This window comes from Oncorhynchus clarkii, chromosome 7, assembly GCF_045791955.1.
Source record: "Oncorhynchus clarkii lewisi isolate Uvic-CL-2024 chromosome 7, UVic_Ocla_1.0, whole genome shotgun sequence".
Lineage (NCBI taxonomy): Eukaryota > Metazoa > Chordata > Actinopteri > Salmoniformes > Salmonidae > Oncorhynchus > Oncorhynchus clarkii.
Window position 1 is genome coordinate 29,536,741 of NC_092153.1, and position 16,851 is coordinate 29,553,591.

A 16,851-nucleotide genomic window follows, 5' to 3' on the forward strand; every position below is an offset into this window, starting at 1 on the left:
TTACGAATGCAAAGCTATACGATATTATAGAGAACAAGTTAATTATCTCACATCTCTGAAAATATTTGTAATGTTGTGCTTCTTGTTCACAGAGGGTAATTCATGCCAATGTTATTTTCTTTAAGCTGTTAATACAAATAGAAAGGAATTTCCAATATCCTCAATTCTGAAAGTATTTCTGGTGATACACAAGCTAGGTCTATTTGAAACATTGCCATCCCATGGCAGCATTTACCAGCCACCAGGTTCAGAATTTTAAAACCACATAAAAAAATATTTAAAACACAATTATATTTTTGATAAGATAAGTTAAGATATAAATTATTCAAACTGAACATAATTCATGCTGGTTATTATTTTAGGCTATTTTAGTTTTGGAGTCAAAGATAGTTTTCAAACAGGTTTGTTATTTTATTTCAGTTTACTAAATAGTTTTCCACTAATTATTTTCTTTATAATAAGCATGGAGGTTTCCCCTATCAACCAGTCATAGGTACTGGTGACAAAGTGCCTCGTAACCTAGCTGGGAATGGGACAGGCGGAAGGAACCCTTCTGTGGTAACAGACAGGGGCGATTTGTAATCAAATCTAATTCCCAGGAATGGGGTTCATATCAACCACAGAGACTGTGTGTGGGATAATAACATGGCCGTTTCCAACCCTGCTTCTTCCCTCGACTCCGCTACCAACCACCAATCTCCAACAGGGCCCTTAACCTGTATCACTAGACACCTCATAGTGAGCTACAGGTAGGAATCAACAAGGAACCCTAATAATGAGACACCTCTGGGGAGGGGTGTCAGCAATATAAAACACTATATATATATTTTTTAATATGACAAACCGTTTTATACAAATCCCTCAAGACACCAACTTAGACTTTACCGTGAAATGCTTTACTTACAAGCCCTTAACCAACAGTGCAGTTCAAGAAGAAGAAAATGTTTACCAAGTAGACTAAAATAAAAAGTAACACAATGAGGGGGTACAGGCTAGTTGAGGTAATCTGTACATGAAGGTGGGGGCATAGTGACTATGCATAGGTAACAAACAACCAGCGAGTAGCAGCAGTGCACAAAAGGGAGGGGGGTGGGGGGGTCAATGCAAATTGTCCGGTGGCGATATTATGAATTGTTCAGCAGTCTTATGGCTTGGGGGTAGAGACTGTTGAGGAGCCTTTTGGTCCTAGACTTGGCGCTCCGGTACCGCTTGCCATGCGGTAGCAGAGAAAACAGTCTAAAACTGAAATGATTTTGATGTGATATGAAAGTATTATGTGAAATTGTTTTGATGTGATATGAAAGTACAGCAATTTAATGTTTCTAGAAACGTATCACATTTAGATGGAATATTTGGCTATTTTGGCTGCCAGAGCCAGTCTACCTCTGAAAATAACAAACAGTCCTTGGACCTTGAGGAGTAACGGGGGAAGCAATCAGCAGGAGAAACAATAACAAAGCGTACTCCCTGCCTGTTTCTGTAAAAAGCTGAGGGATGGGACTGGAGAAATGTAACCATCCATGATATCAACATTATAGTTTTCACCATGTTTTGAGTATATACAGCGTTATTTATATTTAATGACAAACATTGGAATAAAAAAAAGCTTATATTCTGGGTGCTGATGGGGTACGACAGTTGAACTAAGCTCATGAGATATTTATAATGAATGTATAAGTCCCAAAATGGATGTAACAACTGCTGATTGCCTCTTGAAGAGAACATATTGGGCTAATCTAATAGGAGATATTGAGGAATACAGTATTTCAGGTATTGTCATTGGATGCATTTGATCAATTGTTAACTTTTAGGTGATGGTCCACTCTTGATGTTCTACACGTTACAGTGTCGCTTCAGCCATTCCTACAGAACAACATGTAGAACCCCTATACTGCATATTGGTTCAACGACTGCAGACACAGTACTTACTGGTGTTAAACAGATCTCCAACCTCCTCTCCTTCCTCCTTCTCCTCTTTCAATGTGACAGTCATCTCCCCCTCCTCCTCTTTCACTCCAGCAACTGCATCATCCTCTTCTTTTACAGTAACATCCTCTTCCACTCTGAACACATCTTCCTCTTCTTTCACTGAAACTTCTTTCACTTCTTCTTTCACGGTAACAGCCTCACCCTCTTGTTTTTGTATTGTAACATCCTCCTTTTCCTCCTCTTCGACGAGAGCTTCTTGCTCCGTCCAGCAGATCCCCTCTTCCTTATCAGCAGGAGAGTAGCTAAGTGAACTCATAATTTAAAACAAACTTTACACCCACTACACATTACATTGAACCATACTTCTGACATGGATCATTTTGACCCCAGAGGCATATCTTTTATCATAGCCTAAATGTGGTTTATTCAATTCTCCCAATTTTTCATGACTTTGTCAATCAACTTGTTCTTAATAAATCTAAATCATGGTTTAGTGTTTCTGTATCAATATAGACTTTTAACAAATTCAAATCCTTTGGAGTCATTTTGACCCCAGGCAAAAGCACCTTTGATAAATAGGACGTTTATTTCAAATCAAAATCAAATCACATTATATTGGTCACATACACGTGTTTAGCAGATGTCATTGCGGGTAAAGTGAAATGCTTGTGTTTCTAGCTCCGACGGTGCAGTAATATCTAACAAGTAATATCTAAAAAATTTGGGCGGCAGTGGGTAGAGCGTTGGACTAGTAACCGAAAAGTTGCAAGTTCAAATCCCGAGCTGACAAGATGCAAATCTGTCGTTCTGCCCCTGAACAGGCAGTTAACCCACTGTTCCTAGGCCGTCATTGAAAATAAGAATTTGTTCTTAACCTACTTGCCTAGTTAAATAAAGGTAAAAAAAAACATATACCCAATACACACAAATCAAACTATTTGAATTTAGGTTTCTCTGTAGACATGATCCGTCCCACCAGAGGGTAGAGGAGCACCTGTATCAGTGGTTTTGATCAGAGAAACCTACAGATACACAGTATAGTGCCTCCCATGTACTCTCCTAAGATTGGACTTTTCTATACCACTTATCACATGACTGTGTTCCTGCCAAAGCAGCAACTACTATTCCTGGGGTTTATTAAGGATCCCCATTAGTTCCTGTCAAGGCAGCAGCTACTCTCCCTGGGGTTTATTATGGATCCCCATTAGTTCCTGCCAAGTAAGAAGTAAGGTCAGGGAGCGTGCCAGTCTGCCTGAACCGCCCCTTTCAAGCAAAAGGTATACATGATGGGTTATGAATTAACACATCCCCTCCAGGCATTTCAATACATTCAGGATTTCTTATAGTGAGCATAACATGACATTAACAGTTTGAAGGGCGCAACTCATGTTATTCTGGTTAAACAGTGAGAGACTAGTTGATAAAGGAGTGGGGATTTTTTTTTACAATTAGGAAATAATATGTCATGTTTTACTGGTACCTCAGCCAGCATTGTGAATGGTTAGGAAATAATGTCATGTTTTACTGGTACCTCAGCCAGCATTGTGAATGGTTAGGAAATAATATGTCATGTTTTACTCATACCTCAGCCAGCATTGTGAATGGTTAGAAAATAATGTCATGTTTTACTCGTACCTCAGCCAGCATTGTGAATGGTTAGTAAATAATATGTCATGTTTTACTCGTACCTCAGCCAGCATTGTGAATGGTTAGGAAATAATATGTCATGTTTTACTCATACCTCAGCCAGCATTGTGAATGGTTAGGAAATAATGTCATGTTTTACTCGTACCTCAGCCAGCATTGTGAATGGTTAGGAAATAATATGTGCATGCACTATTTTGACAGAGTGGGAGATAAACTGACTTTATACTGTTTTTCATACTAAGATGGACCAAGATATGTGTTGCTTTTGCACATATTTGTTCTTTGGTTTAGCAAGAGTGTGTTGATTGGTCGGTCATTGGGTTCATATATTTTACAATATGTTCAAATCAAATTAAGCTTTATTTATACAGCACATTTCAGACATGGATGCAACGCAATGGCTTCACAGGAAAAAAATGTATAAAAAACTATGAATATGAACAAATATTTGCCACAACAAACATAAGAGGATAAAAAAACAGAAGAATAAGAACTGAAAGACTAATGACCCTGAGAAAAATCCATTGATTAAAATATTAAACCCTAACGAGATGGACAAGCCAGCACAGGTGTAACACATTGACTAACGAGGTGTCACCAATCTGTGCACCCTACATGCTAACGAGCTAAAGTCCAACCTCAAAACATAAATGGAAAAACCAAAGCCAGTAACACCTTAAGACAACAAATATATCCTATATTTTTGTTGGACAAGTTTGCTCTCCACCAACAGAAAACAACTTCCATTTCTCATTATAATCAACTACAATGCTTCACCTTCTACAATATAAACATGGTGTCTACTGGCTGTCAACAATTAAAAACAAGAAAAAAACACTTATTTCTAAAAAAAATAATATACAATCTCATTTTTTTACTCCTTTCTCTTTCTTTAGAATCCTAAAAAACTCACAAGCTTCTAGAACTCTTCTTCCTAAAACTCACTAGCTTCTAGAACTCTCGTCCCGTCCCCTTGGAACTAGCCCAAACAAAACTCCATCTCCAATACGGAAAAAAGTGCAGTCAAGATAAATTGTGATCCATGGCAACGCACAGGCTAAATGCAAAACACAAAACATTTTGACTGCCCATGCTTGAGACAATCAGCAACCAAGTTGTTCTTATCACGGACATGTCTGATTTCAAGAGGAAACTCCTGCAATATCCCTAGTAACTTTCCACCTAACTGCAGAGCTTCTCTCTCTTTTCAGGGTTCACTAGATAGGTATGTTGTTGGATCGGGGTCCAGTCCCCAATATCATGCTCTAGTACATTTCGGTTGGCACATCTGAGAATGATCCCTGATATTCTAAAATCAAGATAACAATTCCAATATAATTGTACACAAAAATTGTTAGGTGGTTGCATAAATAATTCTGATTACTAAATGTTACATGAATTGTAAATATGAAATATCAAAACCAAATGTACCCCTCTGTTAATATGTATTGACAATAATTAACTTAACTAATGGTGAGGCATGGAATAATAAAACATGTATCTTTTGTCAGGCTGGACGTTTGAAATATGAGTAGATGATTCGAGTCATGCTTCTTCAGTAGTGGAATAAAGACAATTAGCATTTGAATGTTGTAAAGAAATACTGGAGTGATGTCAAATTGTTAATAAAATTGATAACAGGCCAATTTATTATACTGAGTCCATGTGTATAGGCTGCAAGTACATTGAAATTAAATTGTTTTCTTTTCAACTTTTGCATATTCTTATTTTTAACTACATTTTGCTAGGTGGGATAGTCCCAATGTCACAGTTTTAATAATGTGTCCAAATCAATAGTCCAAATGCAGAAAAAGTTTGTGATGAATTGAAATCCTAAACATAAAATGTACTATCTACCCAAACATCTGCCACAATAATCATATGAAGTATTTTCTTAAAAAAGCACCTTGTAAATTGCACAAGCACCAAAAACGCTGTTGTTTTGACAAGTAGCAATAAATCACTGATATCGATTCGGGGGGAAATCAGGTAGTAAGTGCTGTTGACACAAACACAACTAAAAGAAAACACATGGAAATGGGAGATATCTTTCACCTCACTGGTTAGAGGACAACCTGCAGAAGACAGTCAGCTACAATTTGGGAGAGATGCATTTAAATTTAGGGGTCGAAAAACTAAGGAGCACAACACTTATTTGTCATCAATCATCGATATGTTGAAATCAATTGTGCGATAGGAGGGAGATGAGGTTGCACGTCCTGTTAAAACTAAAGTAGCAAAAACCACACCGAATCTGGGAATAATGTGTACATCACTGGTTAGAGGACAATTTGTAGAAAACAGCTTGTGTTGCATTTTGATTTAAGTGGATCACCAACGTGGTGTGTAACAGCTCTTTTTTTGTTAGTCACTTTTTGTTAAATCATATAAATAGTACTATTCCAATTCAGGCCTGGAGTTTTCCCCTGATGCTAATATCCATATCATGCTGAAATCAATAGAACAGGGGACAAACATTTAGGGTTCTGCATTGTGACATGATTAAAATAATCCTTCTTCAATGTTAAAACATTCTTCATTGTGACATTATTTAATTGATATCATGAAACAATGTTTCTGATGTTTAATCATAGATCTTTTATCAGAGTATTTTTTCCCACATTGATCACAGCTATAACGTTTTTCTCCTGTGTGTATTCTCTGGTGTAAAGTCAGATGGCCAGATCTAGTAAAACTCTTCCCACATTGATCACAGCTATACGATTTTTCTCCTGTGTGTATTCTCTGGTGTAAAGTCAGATGGTCAGATCTAGTAAAACTCTTCCCACATTGATCACAGCTATACGGTTTCTCTCCTGTGTGTGTTCTCTGGTGAAGAGTTAGCTGGCCAGATGTAGTAAAACTCTTCCCACATTGATCACAGCTATAAGGTTTCTCTCCTGTGTGTATTCTCTGGTGTAAAGTCAGCTGGCCAGATGAAATAAAACTCTTCCCACATTGATCACAGCTATAAGGTTTCTCTCCTGTGTGCATTCTCTGGTGTAAAGTCAGCTGGCCAGATGTAGTAAAACTCTTCCCACATTGATCACAGCTATAAGGTTTCTCTCCTGTGTGTATTCTCTGGTGTAAAGTCAGCTGGCCAGATGTAGAAAAACTCTTCCCACATTGATCACAGCTATAAGGTTTCTCTCCTGTGTGTGTTCTCTGGTGTACCATCAGGCTGTCTGGCCGAGTAAAACTCTTCCCACATTGATCACAGCTATGAGGTTTCTCTCCTGTGTGTGTTCTCTGGTGTATAGTCAGATGGCTAGATGCAGTAAAACTCTTACCACATTGATCACAGCCAAAACGTTTCTCTCCAGTGTGAATTCGTTGATGTATTTTAAGTTTTAATGAAGAGTTGAATCTTTTCCCACAGTCAGAGCAGCAGTTAGATTTCTTCCCTGTGGGTCTCTGCTGGTGTTTCTTGAGGAGTTCTGATGTGGAGAGACTCTTCTCTGCCTCGTCATCATCATGATTTTGTTGAGGATCCCCAGAGGATCCACGATTGTCCCGTCTCTCTCCTGTGTGAATGACAAAGTCAGACAAATGGTTAAAGGCCCACAACACATGAAGTTGTTCAACAATTGATGTCTGTTAAATTTGACAATTAAAACTTCTTCGGGATAGGGGGCAGCATTTTCACTTTTGAATAAATAGCGTGCCCAAATTAAACTACCTACTACTCATCCCCAGAATATAAGACATGCATATTCTTAGTAGATTTGGATATAAAACACTCTGAAGTTTTTAAAACTGTTTGAATCATGTCTGAGTATAACATAACTTATGTAGCAGGCAAAACCCAGAGGACAAACTATTCAGATTTTTTTTTTTGTTGAGGTCACCCTCTTTTCTTCATTGGGAAACCAGATATCTAAGGGACTTGTTTGCAGTTCCTACCGCTTTCACTGGGTGTCACCAGTCTTTAGAAATTGGTTGAGGTTATTCCTTTGTGTAATGAAGAAGTACGGCCATCTTGAACAAGTGTCATGTCATGTGTACTGTTTAATAGTTGCGCAAGACCAGAAAGCATGCTTGAGTTTATTGTCTTCCTGTATTGAACACAGATCATCCAGTCTTCAATTTGATCGATTATTTACGTTTAAAAAACCTAAAGTTGTATTACAAAGGTAGTTTGAAAATGTTTTGGCAAAGTTTACAGGTAACTTTTGAGATATTTTGTAGTGACGTTAGTCAAGTTGGAACCAGTGTTTTTCTGGATCAAACGCTCCAAATAAATGGACATTTTGGATATATATGGACGGAATAAATCGAACAAAATGACAATTTGTGATGTTTATGGGACATATTGGAGTGCCAACAAAAGAAGCTTGTCAAAGGTAAGGCATGATTTATATTTATGTTCTGCGTTTTGTGTCGCGCCTGCAGGGTTGAAATATGCTACTCTCTCATTGTTTACTGTTGTGCTATCATCAGATACTAGCATCAGATGCTTTCGCCGAAAAGCCTTTCTGAAATCTGACATGTTGGCTGGATTCGCAATGAGTGTAGCTTGAATTTGGCATGTGTGATTTAATGAAAGGTTGCTTTTTATAGTATTTTATTTGAATTTGGCACTCTGCATTTTCCCTAGCTATTGGCCAAGTGGGACGATTGCGTCCCACCTATCCCAGAGAATCAAGTTAGCAACAATAGTCATATTTTGTCTTGTAAGTTATTCACGTTGTTGAATCTCTAAGCAGTGTGCCAGACAACCTTTGGTCTCCAATATAGGCCCCTTTCTGGGTTTGCTAAAATTGCAGCACGAGGTCAATGCACACACAATTTGATTGCAGAAACTCCTCCCTGCTAATGAGGAAACCACTAGTTATGGATGTAATATATCTGCCTGAAGCAAAAATGGTAAGCGAAGATTTTAGTTTTTCACAATGTATTTTGAATATTACAGCGCGCTATCAGATCAAGATCAGGAGTGCTACTCAAGGAAACTCACATTAAGCTCTGTGTCTATTCACTAATTCGCCACCATGGGGGAAAACTCAGGGGAGTTCTCATAGGCTGACAGCAAAAATAGCATCCATTTCCAGGTTGCTTATGAGTGCATTTCACATTACTTTGGATTATAATTGTAAGGCTCGTTTGAATCATCTGCTTAATATGTTTGTGTTATTGTCGCAAATCAACTGCTTTATACTTTTAAAAAAACTTCAACCAGTAAAATGCTCTTTGGCTAGCTTTTCTATCAGCCTGAAAATGAGGGTTTGTAAACTAAGTGTTAAACAAATTGGCCCATACCATCACCAAACAATAACATAGTAGAGGTCGAGCGATTATGATTTTTCAAAACCGATTCCGATTATTGGAGGATCAAAAGAAGCCAATAGGTTCAATTCTTGGGCCAACTCTTTTCTCTGTTGTGGTAGCAGAATCAGAATTAGTTAGGTAGCATTGATAAATAAGATGTTTTATTTACATAATAATGCTTATGTGAGATATTTGTCATTAGGATGTTCTCTTTTGGATAATACTGTTGGCAGTTGCATTGTCCTCGCTCTTCTCTAGGGCTTAGTCACTAGGGGCCCAGAGAGGGGAGAGGTCTGTCTTGTATTCATATGTCAATGTAACTGTTAAACCATGTGATGCTATGAAGAATATCAGAAGGGGAGGAGGACAGAATGGAGGCTTGTCTTCTTATGGGAATGTGTCTGTAACTATTGTATGTCCCCTCTGAGGTTGCCCTTATCTTCATTTAGTATATGACCTAAGAGGCTCACTTTCTTTTCTGATCTTGTCCAGGAGGGAGTGTACTTGAGATGGGAGTATATAGAATTGACAATTGATATATGCCATTGGATGAGGTAATTGTTAGGTACTATGTTGTACCAAGAACGAGATAGGAACTTTGTTTAGGAGACCAAACTGAATGATAATTTATAGCTAATGCTATCTGTCTATGGGATACTCCTCTTTCAAGTAAAAGGCACTTTGTGAAGTTCCTATTATCTGTGGTTTGTCATGTCGACTAGGGGGTGGATCTTTGCTATAAAAGATCTCAGTTGCCATTTTGTAAACACTCAGATAATTAATTTATAGACACTGAATTGATCTGAGAGTCACAGGGCTATGGTTAAGCTCATATATAATTAAATATGGACTTTATAAAATAACTCTGACTTGTGTGTTGTTTGCTCTCTCAATGTTTAGTAATACAGGAAATTACCACGACACTGTTTACATCAATGATGTCGCTCTTGCTGCTGGTGAGTCTCTGATCCACCTCTACGCAGACGACACCATTCTGTATACTGGCCCTTCTTTGGACACTGTGTTAACTTCTTATGGTATTGGGGACGCTTGCGTCCCACTTGGCCAAAAACCAGGAGAAATGCAGCTTTTATCTGATGATAGCACAACAGCAAACAAAGAGGGTAGCATATTTCAACCCTGCAGGCGCTACACGAAACGCAGAAATAAAATATAAAACATGACTTACCTTTGATGAGCTTCTTTTGTTGGCACTCCAATATGTCCCATAAACATCACAATTGGCCCTTTTGTTTCGATTAATTCCGTCCATATATATCCAAAATGTCAATTCATTTGACGCGTTTGATCCAGAAAAAAACAGCTTCCAAAATGCGCAACGTCACTACAAAATATTTCAAAAGTTGCCGATAAACTTTGCCAAAATATTTCAAACTACTTTTGTAATCCAACTTTAGGTATTTTTAAACGTTAATAATCGATCAAATTGAAGACGGGTCTATCTGTTTTCAATAGAGGACGAGAGGAAACTAACGCTACTTTTCAAGTCTTGGCCAACTCTCAACAGCGTTACCCTTTTCCAGGATGGCCCTACTTCTTCATTGTACAAATGAATAACCATATCCAAATTCCAAAGACTGGGGACATCCAGTGGAAGCGGTAGGAACTGAAAACAAGTTCCTAAGAAATATTGTTTGCCAATGAGAACTCAGTGAACAGACAGAGACCTAAAAAAAAAATCTGAACAGTTAGTCCTCTGGGTTTTGCCTGCTACATAAGTTCTGTTATACTCACAGACATGATTCAAACAGCTTTAGAAACTTCTGAGTGTTTTGTATCCAAAAATAGTAATATGCATATCTTATATTCTTGGCATGAGTAGCAGGAAGTTGAAATTGGGCACGCTATTTATCCAAAAGTGAAAATGCTGCCCCCTATATCTTAAGAAGTTAACTACCCTCCAGACGAGCTTCAATGCCAAACAACTCTCCTTCCGTAGCCTCCAACTGCTCTTAAATACAAGTAAAACTAAATGCATGCTCTTCAACCGATTGCTGCCTACAACTGCCCGTCCGCCCAGCATCACTACTCTGGACTAAAAGTCGAGCGATTAATCGGAATGGCCGATTAATCAGGGCAGATTTCAAGTTTTCATAACAATCGGAAATCTGTATTTTTTTTTACACCTTTATTTAACAAGGCAAGTCAGTTAAGAACACATTCTTATTTTCAATTACGGCCTAGGAATGGTGGGTTAACTGCCTTGTTCAGGGGCAGAACGACAGATTTTTATCTTGTCAGCTCGGGGATTCAATCTTGTAACCTTACAGTTAACTAGTCCAACGCTCTAACCACCTGCCTCTCATTGCACTCCACGAGGAGCCTGCCTGTTACGCGAATGCAGTAAGAAACCAAGGTAAGTTGCCAGCTAGCATTAAACTTCAATCATAATCACTAGTTAAACTAGTAATATCATCTACCGTGTCCTGCGTTGCATATAATCGATGCGGTGCGCATTTGAGAAAAAGGACTGCCGTTGCTTCAACAAGTACCTAACCATAAACATCAATGCCTTTCTTAAAATCAATACACAAGTCTATATTTTTTAAACCTGCATATTTAGTTAATATTGCCTGCTAACATTAATTTCTTTTAACTAAGTAAATTGTGTCACTTCTCTTGCAACAGAGTCGGGGTATATACAGCAGTTTCGGCCGCCTGGCTCGTTGTGAACTGTGTGAAGACTATTTCTTCCTAAGACAGCCAGCCAACTTCGCCAAACGGGGGATGATTTAACAAAAGCACATTTGCGAAAAAAGCACAAACGTTGCACGACTGTACCTAACCATAAACACCAATGCCTTTCATATAATCAATACACAGAAGTATATATTTTTAAACCGGCATATTTAGCTAAAAGAAATCCAGGTTAGCAGGCAATATTAACCAGGTGAAATTTGGTCACGCGTTCATTGCACGCAGAGTCAGGGTATATGCAACAGTTTGGGCCGGCTTGCTTGTTGTGAATTTAATTGCCAGAATTGTACGTAATTATGGCATAACATTGAAGGTTGTACAATGTAACAGCAATATTTAGATTTATGGGTGCCACCCGTTAGATAAAATACGGAACCCTTTCGTATTTCACTGAAATAAAAATTGTTTTGTTTTCTAAATTATAGTTTCCGGATTCGACCATATTACTGACCAAAGGCTCGTATTTGTGTGTTATTATGTTATAATTAAGTCTATGATTTGATATCTGATAGAGCAGTCTGACTGAGTGATGGTAGGCAGCAGCAGGCTCGTAAGCATTCATTCAAACAGCACTTTTGTGCGATTTGCCAGCAGCTCTTCGCTGTGCTTCAAGCATTGAGCTGTTTATGACTTCAAGCCTATCAACTCCCGAGATTAGGCTCGTGTAACCGATGTGAAATGGCTAGCTAGTTAGCGGGGTGCGCTAATAGCGTTTCAAACGTCACTCGCTCTAAGACTTGGAGTAGTTGTTCCCCTTGCTCTGCAAGGGCCGCGGCTTTTGTGGAGTGATGGGTAACGATGCTTCGAGGGTGGCTTTTGTCGATGTGTTCCTGGTTCGAGCCCAGGTAGGGGCTCCCACTTAAAAAGATGAGAGAGGCCTGTAATTTTCATCATAGGTACACTTCAACTATGACAGACAAAATGAGATTTTTTTCTCCAGAAAATCACATTGTAGGATTTTTTATTAATTTATTTGCAAATTATAGTGGAAAATAAGTATTTGGTCACCAAAAAAAACAATCAAGATTTCTGGCTCTCACAGACCTGTAACTTCTTCTTCAAGAGGCTCCTCTGTACTCCACTTGTTACCTGTATTAATGGCACCTGTTTGAACTTGTTATCAGTATAAAAGACACCTGTCCACAACCTCAAACAGTCACACTCCAAACTCCACTATGGCCAAGACCAAACAGCTGTCAAAGGACACCAAAAACAAAATTGTAGACCTGCACCAGGCTGGGAAGACTGAATCTGCAATAGGTAAGCAGCTTGGTTTGAAGAAATCAACTGTGGGACCAATTATTAGGAAATGGAAGACATACTAGACCACTCCCTCGATCTGGGGCTCCACGCAAGATCTCACCCCGTGGGGTCAAAATGATCACAAGAATGGTGAGCAAAAATCCCAGAACCACACGGGGGGACCTAGTGAATGACCTGCAGAGAGCTGGGACCAAAGTAACAAAGCCTACCATCAGCAAGGGCATTGAAGATGAAACGTGGCTGGGTCTTTCATCATGACAATGATCCCAAACTCACCGCCCGGGCAACGAAGGAGTGGCTTTGTAAGAAGCATTTCAAGGTCCTGGAGTGGCCTAGCCAGTCTCCAGATCTCAACCCCATAGAAAATCTTTGGAGGGAGTTGAAAGTCCGTGTTGCAAAGCAACAGCGCCAAAACATCACTGCTCTAGAGGAGATCTGCATGGAGGAATAGGCCAAAATACCAGCAACAGTGTGTGAAAACCTTGTGAAGACTTACAGAAAACGTTTGACCTCTGTCATTGCCAAAAAAGGTTATATAACAAAGTATTGAGATAAACTTTTGTTATTGACCAAATATTTATTTTCCACCATAATTTGCAAATAAATTCATTAAAAATCCTACAATGTGATTGTCTGGTTTTGTTCTCCTCATTTTGTCTGTCATAGTTGAAGTGTACCAATGATGAAAATTACAGGCCTCTCATCTTTTTAAGTGGGAGAACTTGCACAATTGGTGGCTGACAAATACTTTGTTGCCCCACTGTATGAAGGCCAGCAGGACGAGGTGGTTCGGGAAAAGTTGTTTTCTTCTTCTAGTTAGGCTATATTGATGTAATGGCATGAAAAAAATTGCTGAATATTATACAATGACTTATCAACAGCTCTAACAATTTGACCCCCACAGGAAATCTACACTGGAAATTCTAGAATATACTATAGATCCTAGAAACCTGCTTAAACTATAATGTTGACCTCATGGATGGCCAGTCCTTGTATTCATAGTGTAGTGAATTCAGGGGGTAGCCCTGAGCTGAACTCAAACCTGGGTCCAGTGACTGTCAAGCCAACACCTTATAACTGTCTAAACTTCTTGACGAGGTCGCTAGGATTTGGGTTATGGTTGATACAATAGCTTTCTCTATGAATTTGAGAGTGGTTACATTTCTCCAGCCCCTATCCCTCAGATGTTAACCAAACAAAGTCTTTAGGCAGCCATTTAGTTTCTGTTCAAATCCTAGGTTATCCATTTAAAAAAGCCACGCAATCTGCAGTTGAAACAATAACAAAGCTGTAATTCCACCACTGTTTTGCTAATAAGATGATGGATGGGGCTGGAGAAATGTAACTGGTCTCAAATTCATAGACAGACCTACGGATGCAAGGACTGACCATCCATGACATCAACATTATAGATTTAACCATGTTGAGGCTATACAGTGTTGGTTTACATTGGAGTAAAAAAAAGCTTATTTGGGGTTCTGATGGGGTACAACAGTTGAACTAAGCTCATGAGGCATGTGTTATATCCTTCAAGAATCAATGGCTTTAAATAAATAATTTAAAAGTCAAAATATTGATGTAGCAATTGCAGATTTCCCCTTTAACACCCCACATCAGTTCAACAACTGCAGAGTTTGTACCACTGTTTTTAAGACAATACTTACTAGTGTTAACATCGTTAGAATCATTGGATGCTTTAAGATGGGTTTGGGAAACCGGGCCCAGATCTCCAACCTCCTCTTCTTCCTCCTCCTTTGTGGATGTAACAGTCATCTCCCCCTCTTTCAGTCCAAAAACTACATCCTCCTCTTCTTTTACTGTTAAATCCTCCTCTTCGTTTACTGTGAAATCCTCCTCTTCGTTTACTGTGAAATCCTCCTCTTCTTTTACTGTGAAATCCTCCACTTCTTTTACTGTGAAATCCTTCTCTTCTTTTACTGTGAAATCCTCCTCTTCTTTTACTGTGAAATCCTCCTCTTCTTTTACTGTGAAATCCTCCTCTTTCACTCTGAAAGCGTCTTCCTCTTTCACGGTAACAGCCTCGCCCTCTACTTGTTTTTGTATTGTAACATCCTTCTCTTCCTCTTCCTCTTTCACGAGAGCTTCTTTCTCCGTCCAGCAGACCCCCTCTCCTTTAGCAGGAGGAAAGTAGCTTAGTGAACTCATGGTCGGAGATGTTAGCTAGCATTAGCGACTAGCCTAGTTCTAAGCTAACATAGCAAACCAGCTAGCTGACAAAATACGTAAATATATAATTTAAATGGGCCAACAAGTACATACAACAGAAGTGTGTTTAATACACAGCGACTAATGTACACCAAACCAGTGTAAAGAGCGTGAATGTTGTAGCTATGTTTGCTAGAAAGCTACCGAGGTGTCTGACTAGCTGTTGAAGGAGCGTCCCGCCCCGTCCACTAGATTACACGTCACGCTGGCAGCGTCCCCTGAACCTAAGACGCACATCGCCATCTGCTGACTGGAGTGGGCAACGCAGTTGAGGAACCAACGTTTTTTTTCTCATTTATTTCATAAAAGTGTATTATATTAAGTCGTTCAAAGAGAAGCATGTGTTGATTGATTCGTGTTTAATGAGTGAGAATTTAAAACGAACTTGTACACCCACTACATATTTGCATTGAACCACACTTCTGACATGGATAATTTTGACCCCAGAGGCATATCTTTTATCATAGCCAAAATGTGGTTTATTAAATTCTTCAAATTTTTCATGACTTTGTCAATCAACTTGTTCTTAATAAATCTAAATCATGTTTTAGTGTTTCTGTAGCAAAATGGACTTTTAACATAAATAGTCATATTAAACATTCATGAAAATACAAGTGTCTCACATGGGTCGAAAATCTAGAATCTTGCTAATCCAACTGCGTTGTCAGATTTAAAAAAGGATTTACTGCGAAAGAATACGATGCGATTATCTGAGCATAGAGCCCCATAAAAAAAACTATTTCAACCAGCACAGGCGTAACAACATCACAAATTGCAATAAAATAAATCGTTTACCTTTGACGATCTTCCTCTGTTTGCAATCCCAATGCTCATTGTTACACAATGAATGGTCTTTTGTTTGATAAAATACATTTTTGTAGCCTAACGCATAATATTTTGTGAACAGCTTGTTGTGAATTCCATCTCATTCCATTTTCGACGACACATTCGATGTAAATACACACACTAAACGTGACTTTGTTTGTAACACAACCAAACCTGATGGGTCATTTCGCGGGACGTATTGACTGAAAGAAACCGATTTGAAGACAAGTAATGACATCATTGTGCACCAATGATATGACCGCTGTTTTTTTGATTGACTGTATACTTATTTTCCACCATAATTTGCAAATAAATTCATTAAAAATCCTACATGTGATTTTCTGGATTTTTTTTCATCTCATTTTGTCTGTCATAGTTGACGTGTACCTATGATGAAAATTACAGGCCTCTCTCATCTTTTTAAGTGGGAGAACTTGCACAATTGGTGGCTGACTAAATACTTTTTTTGCCCCACTATCTGTTTATTATACCTGTTGCTACAGGGATCATATGTGAAACTATTCTAACTGAACATTTTCTTTCACAGTGACACTGACTCCGAATGGCAGCCCCCAGGGCCAAGGTGTCCATCCCCCACTGAAGCTGGTTCATCCAGCTCCTGCCACAAGTGGTGTTCATCTGCCCAAATGTATTTATGCAGGCATGGATGTGCCTCAGGGCCAAAAGGGCACAGCATGGAGGCGTCGCTGTGTTCTTTTCAAAATGAAGTCCCCCATCACCTGCACCACATGCTTGGTGACCCTCTGCTTTACAGCAGAAAGAGACTGCTATGGCACCTGGCATCAGCAGCACAATATTGTGTAGAGGACTGGGGGTCTTCCAAATATTGAGTGTTATTTTGTAAATGTATTTTTTTTCATGTTTTTTCTCAATATTTTTGGGGGGTGTGTTAGAATAGTATTTTGTATATAGTTATTCCATTCAAAATGTATAACTTCACCAATTTGGCCACTT

General features: G+C 38.8%; 2 protein-coding genes across 2 annotated transcripts in view; both read right to left on the reverse strand.

Annotated features, from left to right (window-relative positions):
- LOC139413168 (zinc finger protein 180-like) overlaps positions 1–2,245 on the reverse strand; it is a 70,077-nt gene extending 67,832 nt beyond the window's left edge. The window contains exon 1 of the mRNA XM_071160266.1: positions 1,952–2,245. Within this exon, the coding sequence (XP_071016367.1) occupies positions 1,952–2,245 (294 nt within the window). The remainder of the gene's footprint in view (positions 1–1,951) is intronic.
- A 2,782-nt stretch (positions 2,246–5,027) lies between these two features.
- Positions 5,028–16,851, reverse strand: part of LOC139412575 (zinc finger protein 180-like) — a 110,296-nt gene continuing 98,472 nt past the window's right edge. Inside the window, exons 3-4 of the mRNA XM_071159291.1 lie at positions 14,490–14,611; positions 5,028–7,100 (exon numbers count right to left, since the gene is read on the reverse strand). Coding sequence (XP_071015392.1) covers positions 6,124–7,100; positions 14,490–14,611 — 1,099 coding nt within the window. The 3' untranslated portion in view covers positions 5,028–6,123. The remainder of the gene's footprint in view (positions 7,101–14,489; positions 14,612–16,851) is intronic.